At 36.0% G+C, this 19,641-nt stretch overlaps 1 protein-coding gene and 1 long non-coding RNA gene across 5 annotated transcripts; both read right to left on the reverse strand.

Annotated features, from left to right (window-relative positions):
• Window positions 1-876: 876 nt before the first annotated feature.
• LOC148873549 (uncharacterized) lies at window positions 877-2,124 on the reverse strand. Its single transcript, XR_016104942.1, has 2 exons — window positions 1,550-2,124; window positions 877-1,476 (listed from the first exon to the last, which is right to left on the reverse strand). It is a non-coding gene; the product is annotated as an uncharacterized LOC148873549 (long non-coding RNA).
• Window positions 2,125-5,564: 3,440 nt separating this feature from the next.
• LOC148873550 (CBS domain-containing protein CBSX3, mitochondrial-like) lies at window positions 5,565-11,488 on the reverse strand. Of its 4 annotated transcripts, XM_088963763.1 has the most exons (7): window positions 11,272-11,479; window positions 11,097-11,123; window positions 9,481-9,739; window positions 8,260-8,341; window positions 6,314-6,387; window positions 6,127-6,187; window positions 5,565-5,992 (listed from the first exon to the last, which is right to left on the reverse strand). In XM_088963763.1, exons 3-7 carry the CDS (start codon window positions 9,736-9,738, stop codon window positions 5,850-5,852), a joined length of 618 nt encoding a protein of 205 aa, XP_088819889.1. In that variant the 5' UTR covers window position 9,739; window positions 11,097-11,123; window positions 11,272-11,479; the 3' UTR covers window positions 5,565-5,849. The 4 variants fall into 4 exon arrangements, with proteins under 4 accessions (XP_088819889.1, XP_088819891.1, XP_088819892.1 ...); XM_088963765.1 differs by lacking the exon at window positions 11,097-11,123 and having other exon boundaries at window positions 11,272-11,488; XM_088963766.1 differs by lacking the exon at window positions 11,272-11,479 and having other exon boundaries at window positions 11,097-11,265.
• Between the last annotated feature and the right edge of the window lie 8,153 nt (window positions 11,489-19,641).

Genomic DNA, 19,641 nt, shown 5'->3' on the forward strand with positions numbered 1-19,641 from the left:
ATGGAGCGAAACTGGTCATCAATCATGTTTTACATGTCCCAAAATTCCATTGCAATTTATTCTCTATTAACAAACTTACAAAGGAGGTGCAATGTGTTGTTCTATTCTTTCTTTCATTCTATGTATTCTAGGACCTTAGCCTCGAGGAGGTTTGAGGCACAAGCCTAAAAGTATAAATTTATATTTTTTATTTGTATGTATATAAATACAATGTTTGCACATATGTATATATATGCCAATTTATTTCATTTTATAGCCAATTTATGTATTTTCACTTTTATTACATACATATTATTTTTAATATGAACCTTATGTTTTTTTTTTATTTAACTATGTCTACCTAAATTAGGTAATATATACATACATACTAAAATTATTTCTAATACTTTATGCTTCAAGGGTAAAATTTATTTTAATTTATAGCATTTTTTATATTTATATTCATTTTTGTCTTAAAATTAATCATATTTTTATGGTAATAATTTACCTAAATAAAATTATCCATATATTTAATTAATCATATATATATATATATGATTAATTTCCTTATATATTTTTCTTTCATAGTTAATTTATATATTTATTTTTTATTAAATTATGTTCTTTTTAATAATTTTATTTATAATTATAACAATTTTTACTAAATAAAAGTATCTTTACTTAATTTATATATGGACAAATTTCTTAAGCTACCCCTACTTTTTAGCTAATTGACGAACTCTTTAACTATTGTATTGCATGCTACTGTTTTTGACAATTTTCATCGCTATTAAATTTTAATTGAAATAGTAAAATGGTAATTTTACCCTTAGATGGCAAAGTAGGGTGAACGCAAGCTGAACTCAGGGTGGACTCGATATACCGCTCTGGTGATGATAAAATAACAACATGAAGAATTTCTACGTCACCGATCAAGAACCACCTCACTCCAGAATTCCACCCATCTGGGTGTCCTCCCCCCGCTACCATCGGAATCTAAGCTTCTCCTTGAAAATAGAAGACGAACCATACCCTCTTTACTACTCACCAAGCATGGATTTTCGTATCACGGGAGCTCGCTGAAAAACCAGCCCAATATGAAGCATAGTCACGGGTAGCGTTGAATTCTCCACCCCCTTCTCCTCTATGTTTTAGGAACAACCAAAATTGCCACTGCCACTGAAACTTCCAGCGGTGACAATGATTTTCTTCTTCCTTTACCCCTTTCTCCTCTGTTCATTTTTTGAATTGACCAAAATCGCCACCGTCGCCGCCGCTGCCTCCGCCCCTTCTCCTCTCTCTGCTTTGGATCAACCAAAATTGTTGTTGTCACTACAACTTCTAGCAATGGCGATTATCTTCTTCTTCCTCCACCCCCCTTCACCTCTAATTTTGGAACGACCAAAATCACTGCCACCACTACAACTTCCAACAACAGTGATGATCTTCTTCTTCCTCCGCTTCCCTTCTCCTCTTCGTTCCCCCTCTCTGCCTCCCCTACAAGTAGAACAATTGAAAGTGTTAGTGGTGGCACTAACAAATCAACTTCTCATTGCATCGGAATACTGACTCATGTTCAACGAAATCAGAGAGATCCACTCCACAACAAAAGATGTGATTCTCGTCTTGGGTTTCTAGCCAAGCAAGTATTGCAGGGGATGTAGCAGTGGTTGAAGAGCGGGATCAAAAGGGGTGCCCTCTTTAGAGCATTTTGAGCAATACGTAGTGCCTTTTTCTGCCTCGTTGAAGCAAGTGGTGAAGCAAGACGACCTCGACGGTTACAGCAGTTCCTCTGTGGCACTGGGGAAGAGAACGATATGGAGGGGGAAGAGGCAGAGTTCGATGAGGCGGAAGCCCATCTCATGCACCCAAACCCACAGGTTAGACGACTTCTCCTCTGCTCCCTTAGCGGTGGTGCCACCAACTCCCCCAAACCTATGCCACCAGCTTCGGCCTCAAGATCACTAGCTTCAAAGTTCAATAATGGTGTGACCAGCTTTGGGGTCCAAAGAGTGTCTTGGCCTAAGCATATCCTTAGGCAAACCTAAAAGCCCCACTCCCTGTAATCACTGACATCTCTCCGATACCAGACAAAATAGGAATTTGGATTTTACAGAGATCGTGCGTAAGAATTTGATCAGATTCAGATGACAAGAGCCAACACCCCCTACGTTTCAAACGACCAGTACCGGCGTCGGGGTGAAGAAAAGGGTATTACTATCATTTTTGAATGGTTTGGCATGTAAGAGATTTTGATGGATTGTGATGGAACCCTAACGGTAGCGGAGTAATTAGTCAATTGTCAGAAATAATAGGGGTAGTACAAGATAATAATTAAACAATATAAGTAGAATTAATCAATTAAATAAATAGTAGGGATACATTTGATTATAAATGATGAATAATTAACACTAGTAAAGGGGGGGTGGGGGGGTTATGTTGGAGCGGGGGCAAGCAAGCCAAAGCCAAGCAAAATCCCCCTTACACAAAGATGTTAGGGGAGTTGGGAGCCCAACCCAAAGCAAAAATTGTTTATATGAGGGTATTTTTGTTCATTGCAATATTTTTGAACCGTCATTGGCCCGGATGATTAGACCGTCTAGATCAGAAATCATCCAAGCAATTAATTTCGTTTTATCTCAAACTCGATCCCTGGTAAAAAACCATTGAATTAATCAATGAACCATTGATCCAGACGGTTTGACTACAAAATTGTTCGACTCGAAGAACGGTTCATGGTTTATTACTTCTGACAAGTTATAACTAGAGTGAAAATGGAGAAGATCTCTCAAATTCGTGATCTACTAGAGAGAGAGAGAGAGAGAGATCAATTAAGAGATGTGTGAGACAGTGAGAGAGATCTGAGAGATCTCATGTTCAGAGATTTATGAGAGCAATGTAGACAATAGATTTGCGAGAGAAAGTGAGATCTGGGACTGAGAGAAATCTCATATCTACTTTCATCACCAATTTGCCACCATCGCCGCCATTGTTGTTCGCTGTCGCTGTCGTCGTCGCCGCTGCAGCTTGCAAGTGGCCTTCTCCTCTTCCTTCATTCCTTCTTTTTTCTTCTTCTTCTTCTTCTTTTTCTTTTATACTCTTTCAACCGCCGATAGCTTCTCAAATCTCTCTCATTCTCAAACGGTCAAACCTTATTTCTCTTATATTTATATGCATCTTATCCTAATATTTCAATCTAATAGGTACGATGACATATCACATGTTAAAATATTTAAAACCATTTGACGCAGACTATTGAACCGCTGACCCAAAAACCAGTTGCCAAAACAATTTTGTTTTTTAATTGATTTTTAAAACCTTGGTTCATTGTAATTAGATTTGGTAAAAGGAAACCCTATTCTAACATGTACATTCAGGCCTCATTTGTTTTCCGGTAAAGAAGGGTGTATAAGTTGGTTCGATGGAAAAAAAGGAAACCCACTTGCCAATATAATGAAACCCATGGAAAATAATTTTTTCAGAGATTATTGATTGCATAAGTGATACTTGTGTGGATAAGTTACCCATCCGCTGAAAACTCAATACCAATCCCACCTTATGCTTTACTTGGTAACTCATCGCTCATCACCCAAACATAGTCTAAAGTGCTCGGGCAACATTTCCCTTGGGAGTCACTTACCCGGGGAACGCATTACCCATGTACTACAAAATGAACAAAACCATTAGTAAGAGAAAAACAAATGCATATTTTTTGTTTAAAAGAAGTATTATGAGAACTTTTTTAGTATAAATTGATTTATTTCATTACTGCGAATGACCCCGTATCAAGTATAGGGAATTAGTAATGTTAAACTTATATTGTAGAATCAATAATGTTAAATTTATATTTAATAATATTTTAAATAATTATTAAAATTTTAAAAAATATTTATTTCAAATAATAGATTTTCAATAATTACTAGGATATGGATAATTTTCTTTTGGTATGATACGTAAAGGGCTAATGGTTAACTGAGATTGATAGAATATAAGCAGAAGTAATTGTAGATAATTACTTTGCATTTTCTGTATTTTTTAGGAATGAATTGAAAATGGTGATAGTCGGTTGTAGGTTTTAACAGTAATTTCTAAAAAAATGCCACATGTCTAACTTTTTAGAAAAACAAGAAGGCCATGTGTTTGAATGGTGGGGGACTGTAACCTAATAGTGCATTGTGAACTTTAACAAGAATTTCTCAAAAATGGCTACGTGTTTGGCTTTCTAAAAAATGAGAAGACCACTTGTTTGAATGGTGGTAACGGGTTGTGGGCTTTAACAGCAACTTCTTAAAAAATGACATGCATCTAAATTTGAAAAAGTGACGTGTCTGTGGTGAGAACTATAGCCTTAAAGCCTTTAATATATATATATATATATATATATATATATATATATATATATATATATATATATATATATATTAGATACTAAATAATCAATTTTCTTAAATCTAAAGAATGTTAACTAATATTTTTTCTTTTTCTTTCAGATTTAATGCTTTTTATATGAGGCCTAAAATAGAGGCCGTAGTGTTTTCCTTTGGGTCAAGGGGCCATCGGACTACACAATCAATAATGTTAAATTTATATTTAATAATATTTTAAATAATTATTAAAATTTCAAATAATAGATTTTCAATAATTACTAGGATATGGATCATTTTCTTTTGGTATGATACATAAAGGGCTAATGGTTAACTGAGATTAATAGAATATAAGCAGAAGTAATTTTGAATAACTACTTTGCATTTTCTGTATTTTTTAGGAATGAATTGAAAATGGTGATAGTCGGTTGTAGGTTTTAACAGTAATTTCTAAAAAAAATGCCACATGTCTAACTTTTTAGAAAAACAAGAAGGCCATGTGTCTGAATGGTGGGGGACTGTAGCCTAATAGTGCACTGTGAACTTTAACAAGAATTTCTTAAAAATGGCTACGTGTTTGACTTTCTAAAAAATGAGATAACCACTTGTTTGAATGATGGTAACGGGTTGTGGGCTTTAACAGCAACTTCTTAAAAAATGACATGCATCTAAATTTGAAAAAGTCACGTGTCTGAATGGTGAGAACCATAGCCTTAAAGCCTTTAATATATATATATATATATATTAGATACTAAATAATCAATTTTCTTAAATATAAAGAATGTTAACTAATATTTTTTCTTTTTCTTTCAGATTTAATGCTTTTTATATGAGGCCTAAAATAGAGGCCGTAGTGTTTTCCTTTGGGTTCAAAGGGGCAATCGGACTACACAACTGGGGTAGCCCATCCCCAAACCCATAATGCCCCCAACCCAGGTACAGACCCTTACAATCAGCAAGAGACCCTACCAACCAACCGGCTGGCACTTTGCAGGCCGTAGCCTCTTAGTAGAGGGTTAAAGGTGCCTTTGAGACCGAGCGTTTTGAGGCGTGCATAAAATTAAGTGCTTCAATTTTATCTGTACCCCATTAAAGGCGAAGGGGTATACCGTACGTAAACCATAATCCGCAAACAGAAGCTCCACATCCCACTGAAGTTGAGATCAACCCAAAACGTTTCAGGTAGAGACCTCAGCATGGCCATCAAACGAGAATAGAAAGTTTATAAAGGAATACAAAGGACCTCATCAGCTTGCTTCCATTATATTAGTTGCTTATTATTCACCGTTTTATACATCAGCAATTCAGCAAAGTTGTAGCAGATAAATGGCAGCAGGAGACGAAGCAGCAGCAGCAGCAGCAGGCACACTATTTACAAGCATTCATTGACGGTCTACCAAATACCAGAAACTCTAAGAGAGCATAGTTTCATGATTCTATATCAACATCTTTCATCATCATCAGAAACGGCAGTAGCAGCCCAAGTAGTAATATGGTATCTTGTGTTTAATAACTCCCCTGTATGTATGCATTCAGGCGGTCCAACTCCTCCCGGTATTCATTCACCACTGCCCGAACGACATCTCCAATGGACACCATGCCTATCATCCCTGTATCATTGATCACAGGAATATGCCTGATGCGATTATCTGCCAATTACCATGGAACCAAAGCCTACATTGTCATTCTCGATTCATTTAATCACCAGTGGATGGTGGACTGCAGCGTCACACCATCAATTACTATTACTAAAATACTTGATAAAGAAAAGCAGAAGATATACCTGACATCAGTTGCATTGCCTGCAGAACTTTGGTTTCAGGTCTAACTGTGATAAGCTTGTTCTGAAATCAGCAGCCAAGACGGCAGTAGATTTGTTATCACAAAATGACAGCCATAAAATATAAATGCTAATATGGCATTGTGAATGAGGAAACTCCAATCAAGTTTAGGGGATGCTCAATGCATACCTCCTCAGTCATTATATCTCCAACCTTAGTTGACTTGGATGACCTTCCTTGAACAATGATCTTCCTGAGGTAGTCTGGAAACAAATCACAAAATTAATAGAAGTGATATCTACCTGGCAGCTATACCATTAAAGATTCGGAGCATCAAAATTATGTGCCCTTATGTGATCATAGAGGACCACATCAATTACTTCTCAATCAACCTGACACAACAATCGTTGACCAAGATGACTTTGCCACCAACAAAAATAGTGTTGACATGATCTCTGTGCACACGCACGTTTGGAGAGAGAGAGAGAGAGAAATTGCTAGCCATGTTGTCTAGCAAAGAAGTCTAATCATCCAAGGAAATTTACATGTGAAAAGTTAGTTTGGGAATTCAAAAGGAGTCCCCATATTCATCTCTCCATATTTGTGGATTAAATACATTTCAATAATTCCTGTTCCAAGAAAGACATTTCTTTCAACAGATTGTATTGATATTGATAAAATCCTAAAGGTGGATAACCTCAGTTATAGGTACCTCATCCATAGAGATAAGGGAATGTTTACAAACAAAATATGCTTCCTTGTAAGAAGAAAGGAAAACCAGTTCATCTCTTGTTCATTGCAAGATACCTCACCGGCTCACCCAACATGATGCCTCAGTTATATACTTGAAGCATCTAATGATGCTAATTTTAGATAAACTTAACAAAACAATCTCAAGGAAGGATGATGCAAAGGAAAGATGGAATCATGGCCTGTCTATATATCGGACTAATAAATGAAATAATGTTGGTAGTTGCTTTAATGTGTCCTCTAAAGCATATCAAGTTGGGAAATCATTTACATGCACCAGAAACACAAAACAATCAAGTAAACATAAGTTGCATGGGTTCAGATGCATATTTCAGGTTATGCATCTAAGAGTCAACTCTGTTGAACCCCAAAATCTTAAGATACAGTTACTCAGTGAAGATGGTTCTGTTAACTGGGTAGTGCGCACAAACACATTTTCCATCAAACAAAAGACCAAACTTCGTCTAGTAATTTTACACATTGTGTGATGAAATCCAATAAACAGAATACTAGCAACAAAAGGATGCAATAATATCTACAGGTTGCAACATCACAATAACTCAACAGTCTACCAAAAAACTACACTGTACAAGGCTAAATGGACATTGTATCACTGCATGCATTCAATTTAGGGGGTGTAGAGAGAGAGAGAGAGCTTTAAATGTTAATTATATCATTTCTTCTTTCAATGAAAGAAGGCATGCTTCAATTTTGATTAAAGTTAAATTCCTTGCAGAAAGTAAATACCAAGCTTTCCAAATACCTGGAGGCCCCCATAGTCCAAAGATTAACATGAATAGATGGTTAAGATCATCATATCAGGTCAAATTAGGCTGATTAAGTGGGCTTATAAAGTGCTGGTGTGAAACCCTAGATCTATCCATATTTATGGCAAAGACAGGATACACAGACCATCCTTAAGTTCTTGATGCTGACTTTCCTCTGGTACACAATATTAAACTTTAGAAATTAATTAAGTATGGTGTCACAAATCACAAGGGCTTGTCTATTGATCTTGCCTCAAATTACCTCCAAATGTAGTTTCGTTCAAGTAGATATTTTACTAAAAATCAACAACATATCACTGGGATTGTTACTCCAATGCATGACAATGTGCGCCATAGCCTCACAAGTATTTAACAGCACATACGGAAAATTATTAGTAAAATAACCACAATTACACTTCAAATTACTAGTCTTGAATGATATCATATCCCAAATATTGATATCATATGTTAATGTGCATTATGAAAGCATTTTAAATTTCTGCAACTGAAGCATGCTTCATCTTACAAGAAGAATAATCAAACTCACAAGGCATATAAAACATGTTCAATAGACCACTGTCACCACTCACAGAGCATCTTAAGTCAACATTTCATTACCTCTTTCAGTAATAATTCCAGCAATTGACTTCTGCTCCCCTGGTTTCACCACCACCAAAGCTCCAACATTGTTCTGTGTCATCTGGAATAAATAAAGTACACTAAGTGTGCTATACCAATATAACCAATAAAGTGCATCTGCCCTATAGCTAGCAAAATTATGTCAGAACAGTCTGACATGGTTGATAGACCAATGGGTACTTTATCATCATAACAGAAAAACATTGGCCTCGAAATTAAGATCTCATCAGCTGGATCCCAAGATTAGCAACTCCTTAGTCGATGCTCTTACTAGAGGTGGATCAGGAGGAGTTCCTTCTAATTGGGGTATGCTCCTAAAAAGTGATTACCACGTATTGTGGGCAGAAGATTGTTTCACCATTTTTTGTTTCACTTATGTGGTTGGTAAACCCTTCACCTTTGTAGGTTTTTTTTTTTGATAAATCTTCACCTTTCTAGGTTTTGGACAATTGCATGCTCTATTTTAACTTTTTCTTCCTTCTCCTTTAATCAAATCATATCAGTTAAAAAGAAAAAGAAAAAGAAAAAAAAAAGTAACCTGATAAAAGAGAAAGTGAAATCCCTTATTTAAATCTTTGAAAATAAAATACACTAGGAAAAGGTTTCCCAATATGTTCACTTAGCAAATGTATGCAAATGAACATATGTAACCTAGGAACCTTCCAGATGGAAGCTCTGATAGTGTTTGGCCTGCTTGCAGAGAATCAATTCTAATGATTAAAAAAGATATTTAAGTTGGGAATGTAAGAATCACTAAATTTGGGAATTAATCATCAGAAGTGATTGTGCACAGCTAGGAAAGGACAGCTTGGAGAAAGAATAGCTTGCAGATCAAAATTCATGCTTGAAGCACACAAGACCACCATATTTGGGGTTTCATCAACAAAATAAATAAGTGATTTTTTGGGAATTTTTCTAAAAGAAATTTCTAGACATCATTTGGCGATTGAATGTATAATGGGAATATGGGATATACTGCTGGTATATCAGCAATAAAATAAATAAATGTGCAAAATAGTGCACCCACTATGCAATGAATGATCTAAGTCAGACGTATCTTCCAACAACAAAGCTGGTAATAGGAGGCTTGACTGGAAAAGATATCTCATTTACCACCTATAAACCTTTTTCCAATTGCAATGTCAAAAAAAAAATATTAAGAACTCCAGAACAGAAATATATAATGTAGAACATACATACCGATTTTACAGCATCATAAACCATGTCATTAGTTGTGCACCAAAGCCAAGAACCATCAGCACCCTTACCCTTGGTTTTCAGAACATCTGAAATTGTTGTGGTTTCAAAACCATTCTCTTCCAATCGAGCAGAGGACACTGACTCAAAGCGTGAACATATAGCAGGCCGCATGACTGGATCCACTACACGGATGTGTTGCAGAACTGCATTTCTGAGAGAGTTTCCATGTGATCGGATTGCTTGAATTGCACCTTGCATCCTACCAGCAAACAAAATGGAGGCTTTATAAGAAGAAAGCCTTGATAACTCTTTTAGTTCATGTACACCCACAGCTACTAAATATGTGTATGGCATAAATATGATAATAGGAAATATATGTGCATAACTTGGAACTAAGAACAAAGAATAAAACAAATAATTCAGTCAAATAAGCATAATAAGGTAGAAGACTGGCACAATATGCGTTTTTGTTTAATATGTTCTCATTTAAAAGGTTTGAAGTAAAAATTCGGTATATTTTATTTGTGAATGAATACGTATATAATATACTGAACATGCATATGTAAATATTAATATATTTTAAAATTATGAAAATTTATATAAAATTAAAAAACCCAAATTATCATCCCATAGTTTTCGAAATCAGAATTATTCATTTATTATATGTTTTTCCTAATTATTCATGTATTTTTGTATTTTTTGAAAAAAAATATGCAATTCTGAACATTTTCTTCCAAAAAATGTCATTAGCATATAACACACATATCATATGCAAATTTGCTAACTAGGGATACACCACGGCATGTAAGCAATCTCATACAGAAACCACCAATTCTGAGGTGTGTCTTGGAAAGTCTTAAAATGGCTGCATACACCTAATGGAAAAGGTAATTGGTTATAACATTTTCAAGTAGTACAGTAATAAAATCATCAATTCACCTTTATAATTATATTGAAATAGTACATTAGAATGCAGGCACATCATGTTTCAACAGAACTTCAAGGACAAACTATAATAAGTATATAAAAGAATTCTGGGAATCTGTATAGGGAGACAGTGTGTTAATTCTGGCAACCGTGTAAATATTAACAAGAAAAAGGGCATATACATCAGTTGAGATACATAATACCTTTTTCATTAGGAATAAGATACATAATACTTTCTCAGATGCATAAGATGCGTTTTGCTTGTAAAGTGCTGGTGGGCTACTTGATCACGAGCTTGATAAATGATAACTTAAAAAAAGTTGATCATTCAGTAGCTCATAATATTTCATCAAACAAACAAAAATTGCAATGTCTCGCAAGTCAAATTATGGGAAACATGCAGAACTGAACCCCCACAATAAAATACAACAAGATCAAGTTATGAAACCACTATTTGAAGAAGTCGACAAACTGCACAGGAGTGTTAGATATTTCAACTGTGGAGCATCCATGAAAGCACAACTCTACTCCAACCCATTGTTGATTATAAAAACAGAGAAACAGAAACCAAACACAAAAAACAAATCCTCCAGCAATTTTGATCATCTACAACCTTCTAGTAAAAAAACAAAACATACACACACACATACGGTAGCACCCCTGCAAGGCTGCAACAGAAAGAGATATACCTGGTAGTGACAAGTACAATCAGACTTCTGCAATAGGAAGAACAACGGAGAAGGGAAAACGATGACAAAGGTATTAGATGAAAGTCAGAAAAGAAAAGCACACAAGAGAGAGCTAAAAGGAGATTGGTGTTAACAGTAATGGAGTGGCGATGGCAGATAATTCCTGTGGGCGCACCTTAACAAACCCTAGAGCGATGCTCCTGCAATGGAGAGAGGATACAGTCCATTTGGCGAGCAAAAGTATGTCCTTACAAATAAAGAAAAGAAGACAAAGCGGAAATGATGTAGACACCCTTATCCGCAACGCACAAAACGCCAACGTCACTCTCCAGTCTGTTCTAAAGAAAATAATATTTTCTTGTCCCCTCCGTGCTCACCCGTCCACCGAAGTCATTAGACGAAGACATGAAGTAGAAATCGTATAAACAAAGTGACACTGGTGATTGGACTCATAACATCATGTGGGTCCAACTTGCCACGTCTAACTTGATTATACATTTATATTATCTGAAGTTAGGAACCTGCCACTCAATCCAATGGGTCCCTCTCATGGAGATTCACCGTACCAGAAAATCAACTCAAAATATTAAGGCTCCGTTTGGCTTCATATATTTGCGGGATCCATTTTATTATGGGAAAATTTCCTACATGTAATTCGGTCCTACGGCCACTTTAGTCCACGAACTTTAAAATGAATCAATTTAGTACTCAAATTTTGAAAATGTGGGAATCCAATACCCGAATTTTAAAATAAATCAATTTAGTACTTAAACTTTTAAAATGTGGCAATTCAATACCTGTCATTAACTAGCTCTGAATAGAGTTGTCAATTGGACTGGATTTGGTCCAATCCAGTCCAGTCCAACATTGGTCCATTTATAAATGGATGGGACTAAATCCAGTCCAAACCTCATACAAATCAGATACAATACAGTCCAATTGAAATGTAAATGGACCGGATTGGACCCAATCTGGTCCAAATTAAATGTTTTCCTCAGAAAATATTTTTCCTATTCACAGTCCGTAAGAGTCCACAACAGTGAAATAACAACAACAATCAACATACAACAGCCTCTCAACACGTACGTGTCGTTTTTTCATTGGTCGACAGTTTTGGTAAAGCAACATTCCTTCCAAGCCGCATACTAGAGGTGTAAAGTGGGTTGTGTAGGGCCGGCACGGCACGACCCGTGGGTAGCCTGCGCAAAGTGCAGACCGTGATGTGCTAGCTCGCAGGCTATCACGGGCCATGCCGTCTTCCCCGATGAAAATTTTGGGGGTTGTCCTAGAACATCCTGTGGACTTCGAACCCCAGGCCCAGCACAACACGGACCATAGTGCTGGGCCTAGCATGGCCCGTGGGCTGTCGTGTCGGGCCGCGAGCGGCACGGCCTGATTCACACCTCTACCGCGTACAAACCCTAAAAGGCTAGAAACTTCACCCCCTTCCCTGATAATATGCCATCGTCAGTCCCTACAAATTTGGAGAAATCTTAGTCGTAGACGGTGGTATCACTTGTCACTCGCCAGTAGACCTGTTCATGGGCCGGGTGGCCCGGCCCCCGGACAGGCTTGAACAGTCTTTTTGGCCCGCGGGCTTAACCTCGGGCCAAAAAGCCCAGCTCGCATAAATTTTGAGCCGGGCTCGGGCTTTGCCAAAATAGCCTGGCCCAACCTATAGTTAAACCTAAGTAAAAACCCTATGTGATGTCCATTGAATAAATTTTTTGATTTAAGAAGGTTGTTGATTCACTTATAGGCCCATTGTTCATTTAAATAGGGGAAAAAACATCTGAATTAAAATAGATAATGTCCATTTGAATAGGGAAAATTTTGAATTTCTTTTATTAGGTCGGGCTCAGGCTCGGGCTTCGGGCTTTTTATCAGGGTCGGGCTCGGGCCCAAGTTGTGGGCCCGTTGGTCGGGCCTAACATTTTTTATTAATAAAGAGTAAAAGCCCGATCTGACCCAAGAATAGGTCTACTCGCCAGTTACCACTTTCTCTTTTCTCTCTCTTTGGTTTCTCGACATCAAGTCGGTGCCCTATATGTGATGCCCGTAGCTTTCATAAGAAACCAAGAAAGAGTGAAAGAGTCAAGTTAGTGAGCACTTTCTTTTCTCTTCTCTCTCTCTCTCTCTCCTCTCTCTGGTTTCTTGACATCAAATCAGTGCCCTGTTTGTGATGCCTGTAGCTTCATCAGAAACTAGGAAAGAGTGAAAGAGTCAAGTGATCAGCTTGCTGCGGTAATGAGTTTATCGACGCTTGTGGTCAGAAGAGAGATGGAGGCCAGCCTGTCGGTGGCGTGTCAGGCACTTGTGGCGGAGACGATGATGGTGGAGTGCAGAGATGGAGAGGTGGGAGGTGCACAGGTTGAGGGCGAGAGGAAGATAGCCGGAGATGGGCAAATGCCGTCGAAGTTCGTTCGAAGTTTCAAACGAAATACCACTGACGAGACATTGAGATGGAACGACGGAGGTGTCGAACTAGCCTTCAAAAGTTTCCACGCTTCAAACCTTCAACGTTCAAACTTCAAATGAAAATAAACAGACCAGCGGGCTCATCTGAAATTTTTTGCCTTGTCCACTTTCGGTCCATTCTATGAATGGGCGAGTCATGTTTGGACCGGTCCGAGTCCATATCAATTTTAGGACTGTCCAAATCCATCCATAACACTTCCGATCGGATGGAATCCACCCCGAAACCGGTCCATTGACACCTCTGGCTGTGAACTAACTTTTAAGTGACATTTCAAAAAGATATAAATGCCCTTCAAGTGTTGTTTAATTTTCTATATCAACCATCTAAACGTTAACAAAAAATTAACAGTATCAAATCCTTGTCTTTTTCCATTAAGAAAGTTGGGGTCATGTTTGAATAGGCATTCTAGTGATACCAACTTTCTTGAATAGAAGAGGCAAGGATTTGAGATTGTTAATTTTTTTGTCAATGTTTGGATGGTTAATAAAGAAAATTAGATGACACTCGAAGGGCATTTGTGTCTTTTTCAAATGCTACTTAACGACTGGTTAACAGTTCGTTAACAACAACTACTGGATTGTCATGTTTCAAAGTTCGGGTACTGAATTGTCGCACTTTAAGGTTTGGGGACCAAAGTGGCACTAGGCCAGAAGAATCAGAAATTTTCCCTTTTATTATTTGAGCAAATTTCTTAAAAATACCACTATGGTTTAAAAAAACTGACTAACTCTATCCTTACTGTTTACATATTGTTTTAAAGTATCCTTAAATTTTCTAGCAATTATCTAAAACCTCCCTTTTCGTTAATTTTCTATCACACTCCATTAACATGATTGATATTTTTTTTTTAATTCTTAAAATACCCTTCCAAGAAAACTCTGGAAAAACTCTATCTTCATTTTTCGGCCAAACCTCGAGAGGGAAACTAAGTACACTTTAGAGATAACCCAACCATGATTCACAAACTCTTTGCCAATGCCTTTACAATCTATTTTGGTAAATGTCTCATTCTCCTGCAATGTGTTGTCAATTCAGACACCAATTGGAGCATTGAAATCCTGTTATGCAGCCCTAAAAAATTCTGATAAGGTGGATCCAAACCCTAAAAAATTCCCAATTCTCTCATATATGTCATGTCTTGAAGCTTCTATAGTGGCTTGTTCTTAATACTTGCAGAGTGCGTGAGAGAGAGAGGGCTAAGGAATTGGTGCTTGTGAGATTTTTCTTTTGCTTATACATTTGTAATTTGTAATTTTGTAATTCTATTTTTCTTTCTTGGCTCGTGAAGACTGAAGAGGCATGATACAAACCACCGATGTTGCATGATATCATAGGACGCTCTCTTCATTATGTTTCATTGTGTCATTTTTTAAGGTTTTCTTTGGGTTTGGTTGATTTGTCTACACGAATAGTTGATGGATTCATTCAACGTTATGCTAAGTGGTAGACTTGCTCATGGGCCGGTTCAGATCAGGCTTTGCCTTTACATTAACAGAATATGCTTAGGCCCGAGCTCGAGCCTGACCCTCATATAAAGTAAAATCCGGGCCCGAACCCAGCCAGAAATTTGGAAAAATTTTATTTTTTATTCATTTAAAAACTATTTTATTTATACTAAAGGACCTCAAAACCTAAAAAAAATAATGAAAGATCTCAATTACTTGAAAAAAAGAACAAATATTATATAATACATTATCAAGTCGGGCATGGGCTCGGGTCAGAAATTCTGAGCTCGACTTGAAAAAAAAAGTTGGGCTCGATGTTTTAGGCCCGAGTCTGAGCCCATGGGCCTAAAATCCTATTCAAGTCCGGCTTAGATCGGAGATCGAGTCGGTCGACCCGTCGGGCTTCCCAACCCATGAACATGTCTACTTAGTGGAGCTATTGGAGTTCCAATTTCTCCTCCTGCTTTGATTTCTTGGGTTTCTTCTTTGATCTTAACGAAGTCGGATTTTTTGAGTTACAAGTGTCATTTGGGATAGGGATTCGAATGGGCCAGGGTCTTCTTTGATTTTTTTTCTTCTCTGAATTTTTCCAAATGCCATTTTGTTACTTTGACTAAGATGGTTAGATTTTGTATGTGTTTGGTTTCGTGGGCGCTTTTGAGTTACATACTAATATTTGTTTCTTTGTTTTATAATTCTCAGGAACAATGGAACAAGTGTAATTAAGTGATGATGAATGATGTTTTGGTTACTTAATCATCTTTACAAGTGTAATTATTTTTCTACAATTTAAATTTTCATTTTCCAAGTAATTTGACAATGTAAAACAAACTTTTTTTGTTTGTTTCTTGATAGTTGAGTCATTTGCAGGGCAGCATTTCTTCTTCAAACATGAAAATCCAAAGTCCATTAGGCCACCTAATTTTTTGAATGGCTACAAGAAATTTTGGATTAGTGATTAATGAACAACTTTTGTCATTGATTTTTCATTTAAATTTTATCATTGGATGGGTGAAATAATGTTCAATGTATGATAGTTTTTTTACACCTTACTTGTTTTTAAGTCCAAAAGTTTGTGATGTTCAGTTGCAAGTTTAAGCTTTATTGGAACTAGAAGTTTTATTAGAAGCCAAGATGCCTTTATTAGTGATGTTCAATTCAGTTTATGGCTGAAATGATGTTCAATTTATGAATATATATTTTTTTTACACCTTACTTGTTTTTGAGTCCAAAAGTTAGTGATGCTCAATTATAAGTTTAAGCTTTATTGGAACTAGAAGCTTTATTAGAAGTCAAGATGGCTTTATTAGTGATGTTCGATTAAGTTTAAGCTTTATTATTAGTGATGTTCAATTCAGTTTATGGCTAAAATGGTGTTTTGTTACAGGTTTAAGCTTTATTATAAGCTAAGATGGCTTCATTAGTGATGTTTAATTACAGGTTTAAGCTTTATTGTTAGTGATGTTTAGTTCAGTTTATGGCTGAAAATTGAAATGATGTTCAGTAACTTTACTGTGGTGCATTGGTAGGTTTAAGCTTTATTGTGTGTGGTGCATTGGTAGGTTCAGTTCTGTAGCTGAATCATTCAATCAAATTGGGAGAGATTTTTTTAGCAACCAAACCGACCCAAACCAACCCTTCATGTTTAGGTCGGTTTTGCTTAATGGCAGGTCAGTTTCGGTTTGCTCTTTAAGTAACCTAACTAGGTCGGGTCGGTTGAAAAAAAATCTATTAAACCGATCCAACCCGACCCATGAACAACCCTTTCATATTTCTCACTCCGAGCTAATATGATCTTCTACAACACTAAGGGAACCCCTTTATGAATTGTTGATAGATTGACAAAGTCTAGCATTGCCCTAATGGGTGAGTGATGAATGAGAGAAGATGAATAGGGCTTCAAAGGGCCACTCTAAGTGGAAATCCCCATTGCCATTAGCTCTGCAACCTTCCTAAATAGAGAAAATAACCTCAAAAGACAGAATATTCTTTCCACTTACTTTGATTGGGTTTCAATTCAATAGAATTGAAGACGATAAATAAACCCTCATTTCCAATTTTTAGGGCATAAATATGTGGGTAAAGCAAGGAAGCTCGATGGGATTAAAAATATAGAACTAAAGATGAGAAATGGAGAGAAAGAAGGTTTTTGAGATGGTGAATGTGTGTGCATGTGTAGTGATTTCAACGTGTCTACTCTAAATTCTTAATAATATTGATTATAACATTCTTTTCACTCATTTTTTTCCTATCTTTGTACAGAATCAGGTTTGGTAATTTGTATGATCAAATCAATTGAAGTGGAAGATAACGGATAATGGCGCAAAATCACCACCATAGTAAATTCATTATTGGGACTTAGGAGCTTGGTTTCACCATTTTAGGAGAAATCTAGACATTTCATCGAACACCGTGTCGACATCATCTACGCCCATCTCTATCTCTGTTCCTCTCCCGCAACTCCAACTCCACTTTGAGTCTAAGTAGAAGTAGCAGTAGATTACTCATCTAACCGTGCTCATCCTCTATTTATTTGTTTCTACATGGCAGCCTTTGCGAATGAATATGAAAATGGGTTCAGTCCTATGGAAAGAGAAAAAGCCACCATTCGCCTTTGTCGGTGGTGGCTACTCGTTCCAAACCGTTGTATCCTGTATCAACATCATCACCGTCGTCAATGGTGGCTCCTCGTTCCAAACCATTTGTTAATCCCTGTGTCTATGTGAAAATTGTTCTAATTTTTCTAGATGAAATCCCTTTGTCCCAAATCCACTGGTTGTAGATGAAATCCCTTTCCCCTAAATCCGAGTTCATCAGATGTTCACCTACAATGAGTGATGAAGAGGGGAAGGGGGGTGGAGGAAGAAAATCATCGCCATTGCAACATATTGGACCTGGGTGACGAAGACTAGACCAAGGAAGACAAGCTTCTGATTTGACTTAAAGGGCAAAATGGACATTTCAGCCCTTCCATCAATATTTTGACACAATGATAATTTTCCGAAATAGTAGGGTTAGCATTAGACAATAGTCAAACAGTAGGGGTATACTTAGTCAATTAACTAGACAATAAGGGTAGTTTAGGAAATTTACCATATATTTTAAGACTGACTAAAAGACAAAACCATTTTTTATCCAAGTGGTGGTTAAGCAATTCAACCATATGAATCAAATTGAGCAACCTATGAAATCATAGTTAGGTAATAAAATTTTTAAATAGAAATAATAATAGATAATTACAAAAAAAACTGTAGAAAAAAATAGACACATTTAAGATATTTTTATTAATCAAATTAAAAAACAAGTATAATAAACAAGAATTGTTTTTATTGATAATGAAAATAAATTACATAATTTAGAATTAATCAAACATGAAATATAAAAAGGTAATAATAAATAGTTCAACTTTTAGGTTAAATGTGTTAACCTTTAATGTCATAAATAAATAATAAAAATTAATAAAATATAAAAAACAAAAAAATACATAAATTTTGCAAAAAAAATAAGCAAGAACATTTATAATATCATATAAAAATAAAAAGTAAGTGTGATATATTAGAATTATTTTTACACAAAAAAATACAAAAAATAAATATAGACAAAATTGAACACATCTATAATTCTACATTTACACTACTATTAAAAATATAAACAACATTATGGAAATTTCTTTGAACTAAAATACTCATTTTTGAATTTAGTCTCTTAATTGTAATGTTCAAATTGTAAATTGAACTACTACTTTTCACCTCATTCAACTCCCTCTATTTAAATCTTATATTTTTTTTAATAAATGAACAAAGGAAAAAAGATAAAACACTACAAAAAGAATAGTTTAGTTAAGCAGGTAGGCCTCTCAATAATACTTAAAACTTCACAACTCAACCCAATTATCACATGTGGATGAGGTGTTTATGCAATCAGTGCAATATGCATCCGATTAATAATAATAAAATAAAATTTATAAAAATAAAAAATACATAAAATATATATATAATTGGATATATTATTAGTATCAGTACTCGAGGCCTCAACCCAAGCCCAATCTAAGTTTAGTTTAGGCCCAAGTTTTTTTGGCTCAACCCCTTCTTAAAGTTAAAAAACTCAAACCCAACCTGTGCAAAAGCTTTTATTGAATCAGGTTGGGCTTGAATTGGGTACAACCAACTTGCACCCTAGCTTTATTGCTTGAAACTGTTTTAACAAAGCCCATGCATCGCACTTGTCCCTACTAGTATAAATCTAAATTAAAAAAGAAAAAAAAAACTTGTTCAATGCCACTTACATATATTGTAGTAGTGGTATCGCATAAAGTAGATCTATGGTGTGGTTCTTAATAAGTACGCTCATTAGTTTCTCATCTTCCTCTACTTTAACTTCATCTTTCAATGAACTTAAATTTTATTTGCAAAATAATTTTTTAAGTTTTCTTAGATAAGGGATTAGAAAACTTTGATATTTTAGCCTAATGGATAGAACCAGAAAATAATTACTGTCTACTTGCCGCAATGAGACGTGCTCTACTAACCTCTTTGGTGTGTATTGTAGCATTGAAATCTTGTTTTAGTGCTGGAAACAAGGTGCTAGATGAGAGGAGGAATAGGATGACAAATGAAACATT

This window comes from Nelumbo lutea, chromosome 1 (genome assembly GCF_056320005.1).
Source record: "Nelumbo lutea isolate HS-2025 chromosome 1, American lotus-T2T, whole genome shotgun sequence".
In the NCBI taxonomy this organism is placed as follows: domain Eukaryota; kingdom Viridiplantae; phylum Streptophyta; class Magnoliopsida; order Proteales; family Nelumbonaceae; genus Nelumbo; species Nelumbo lutea.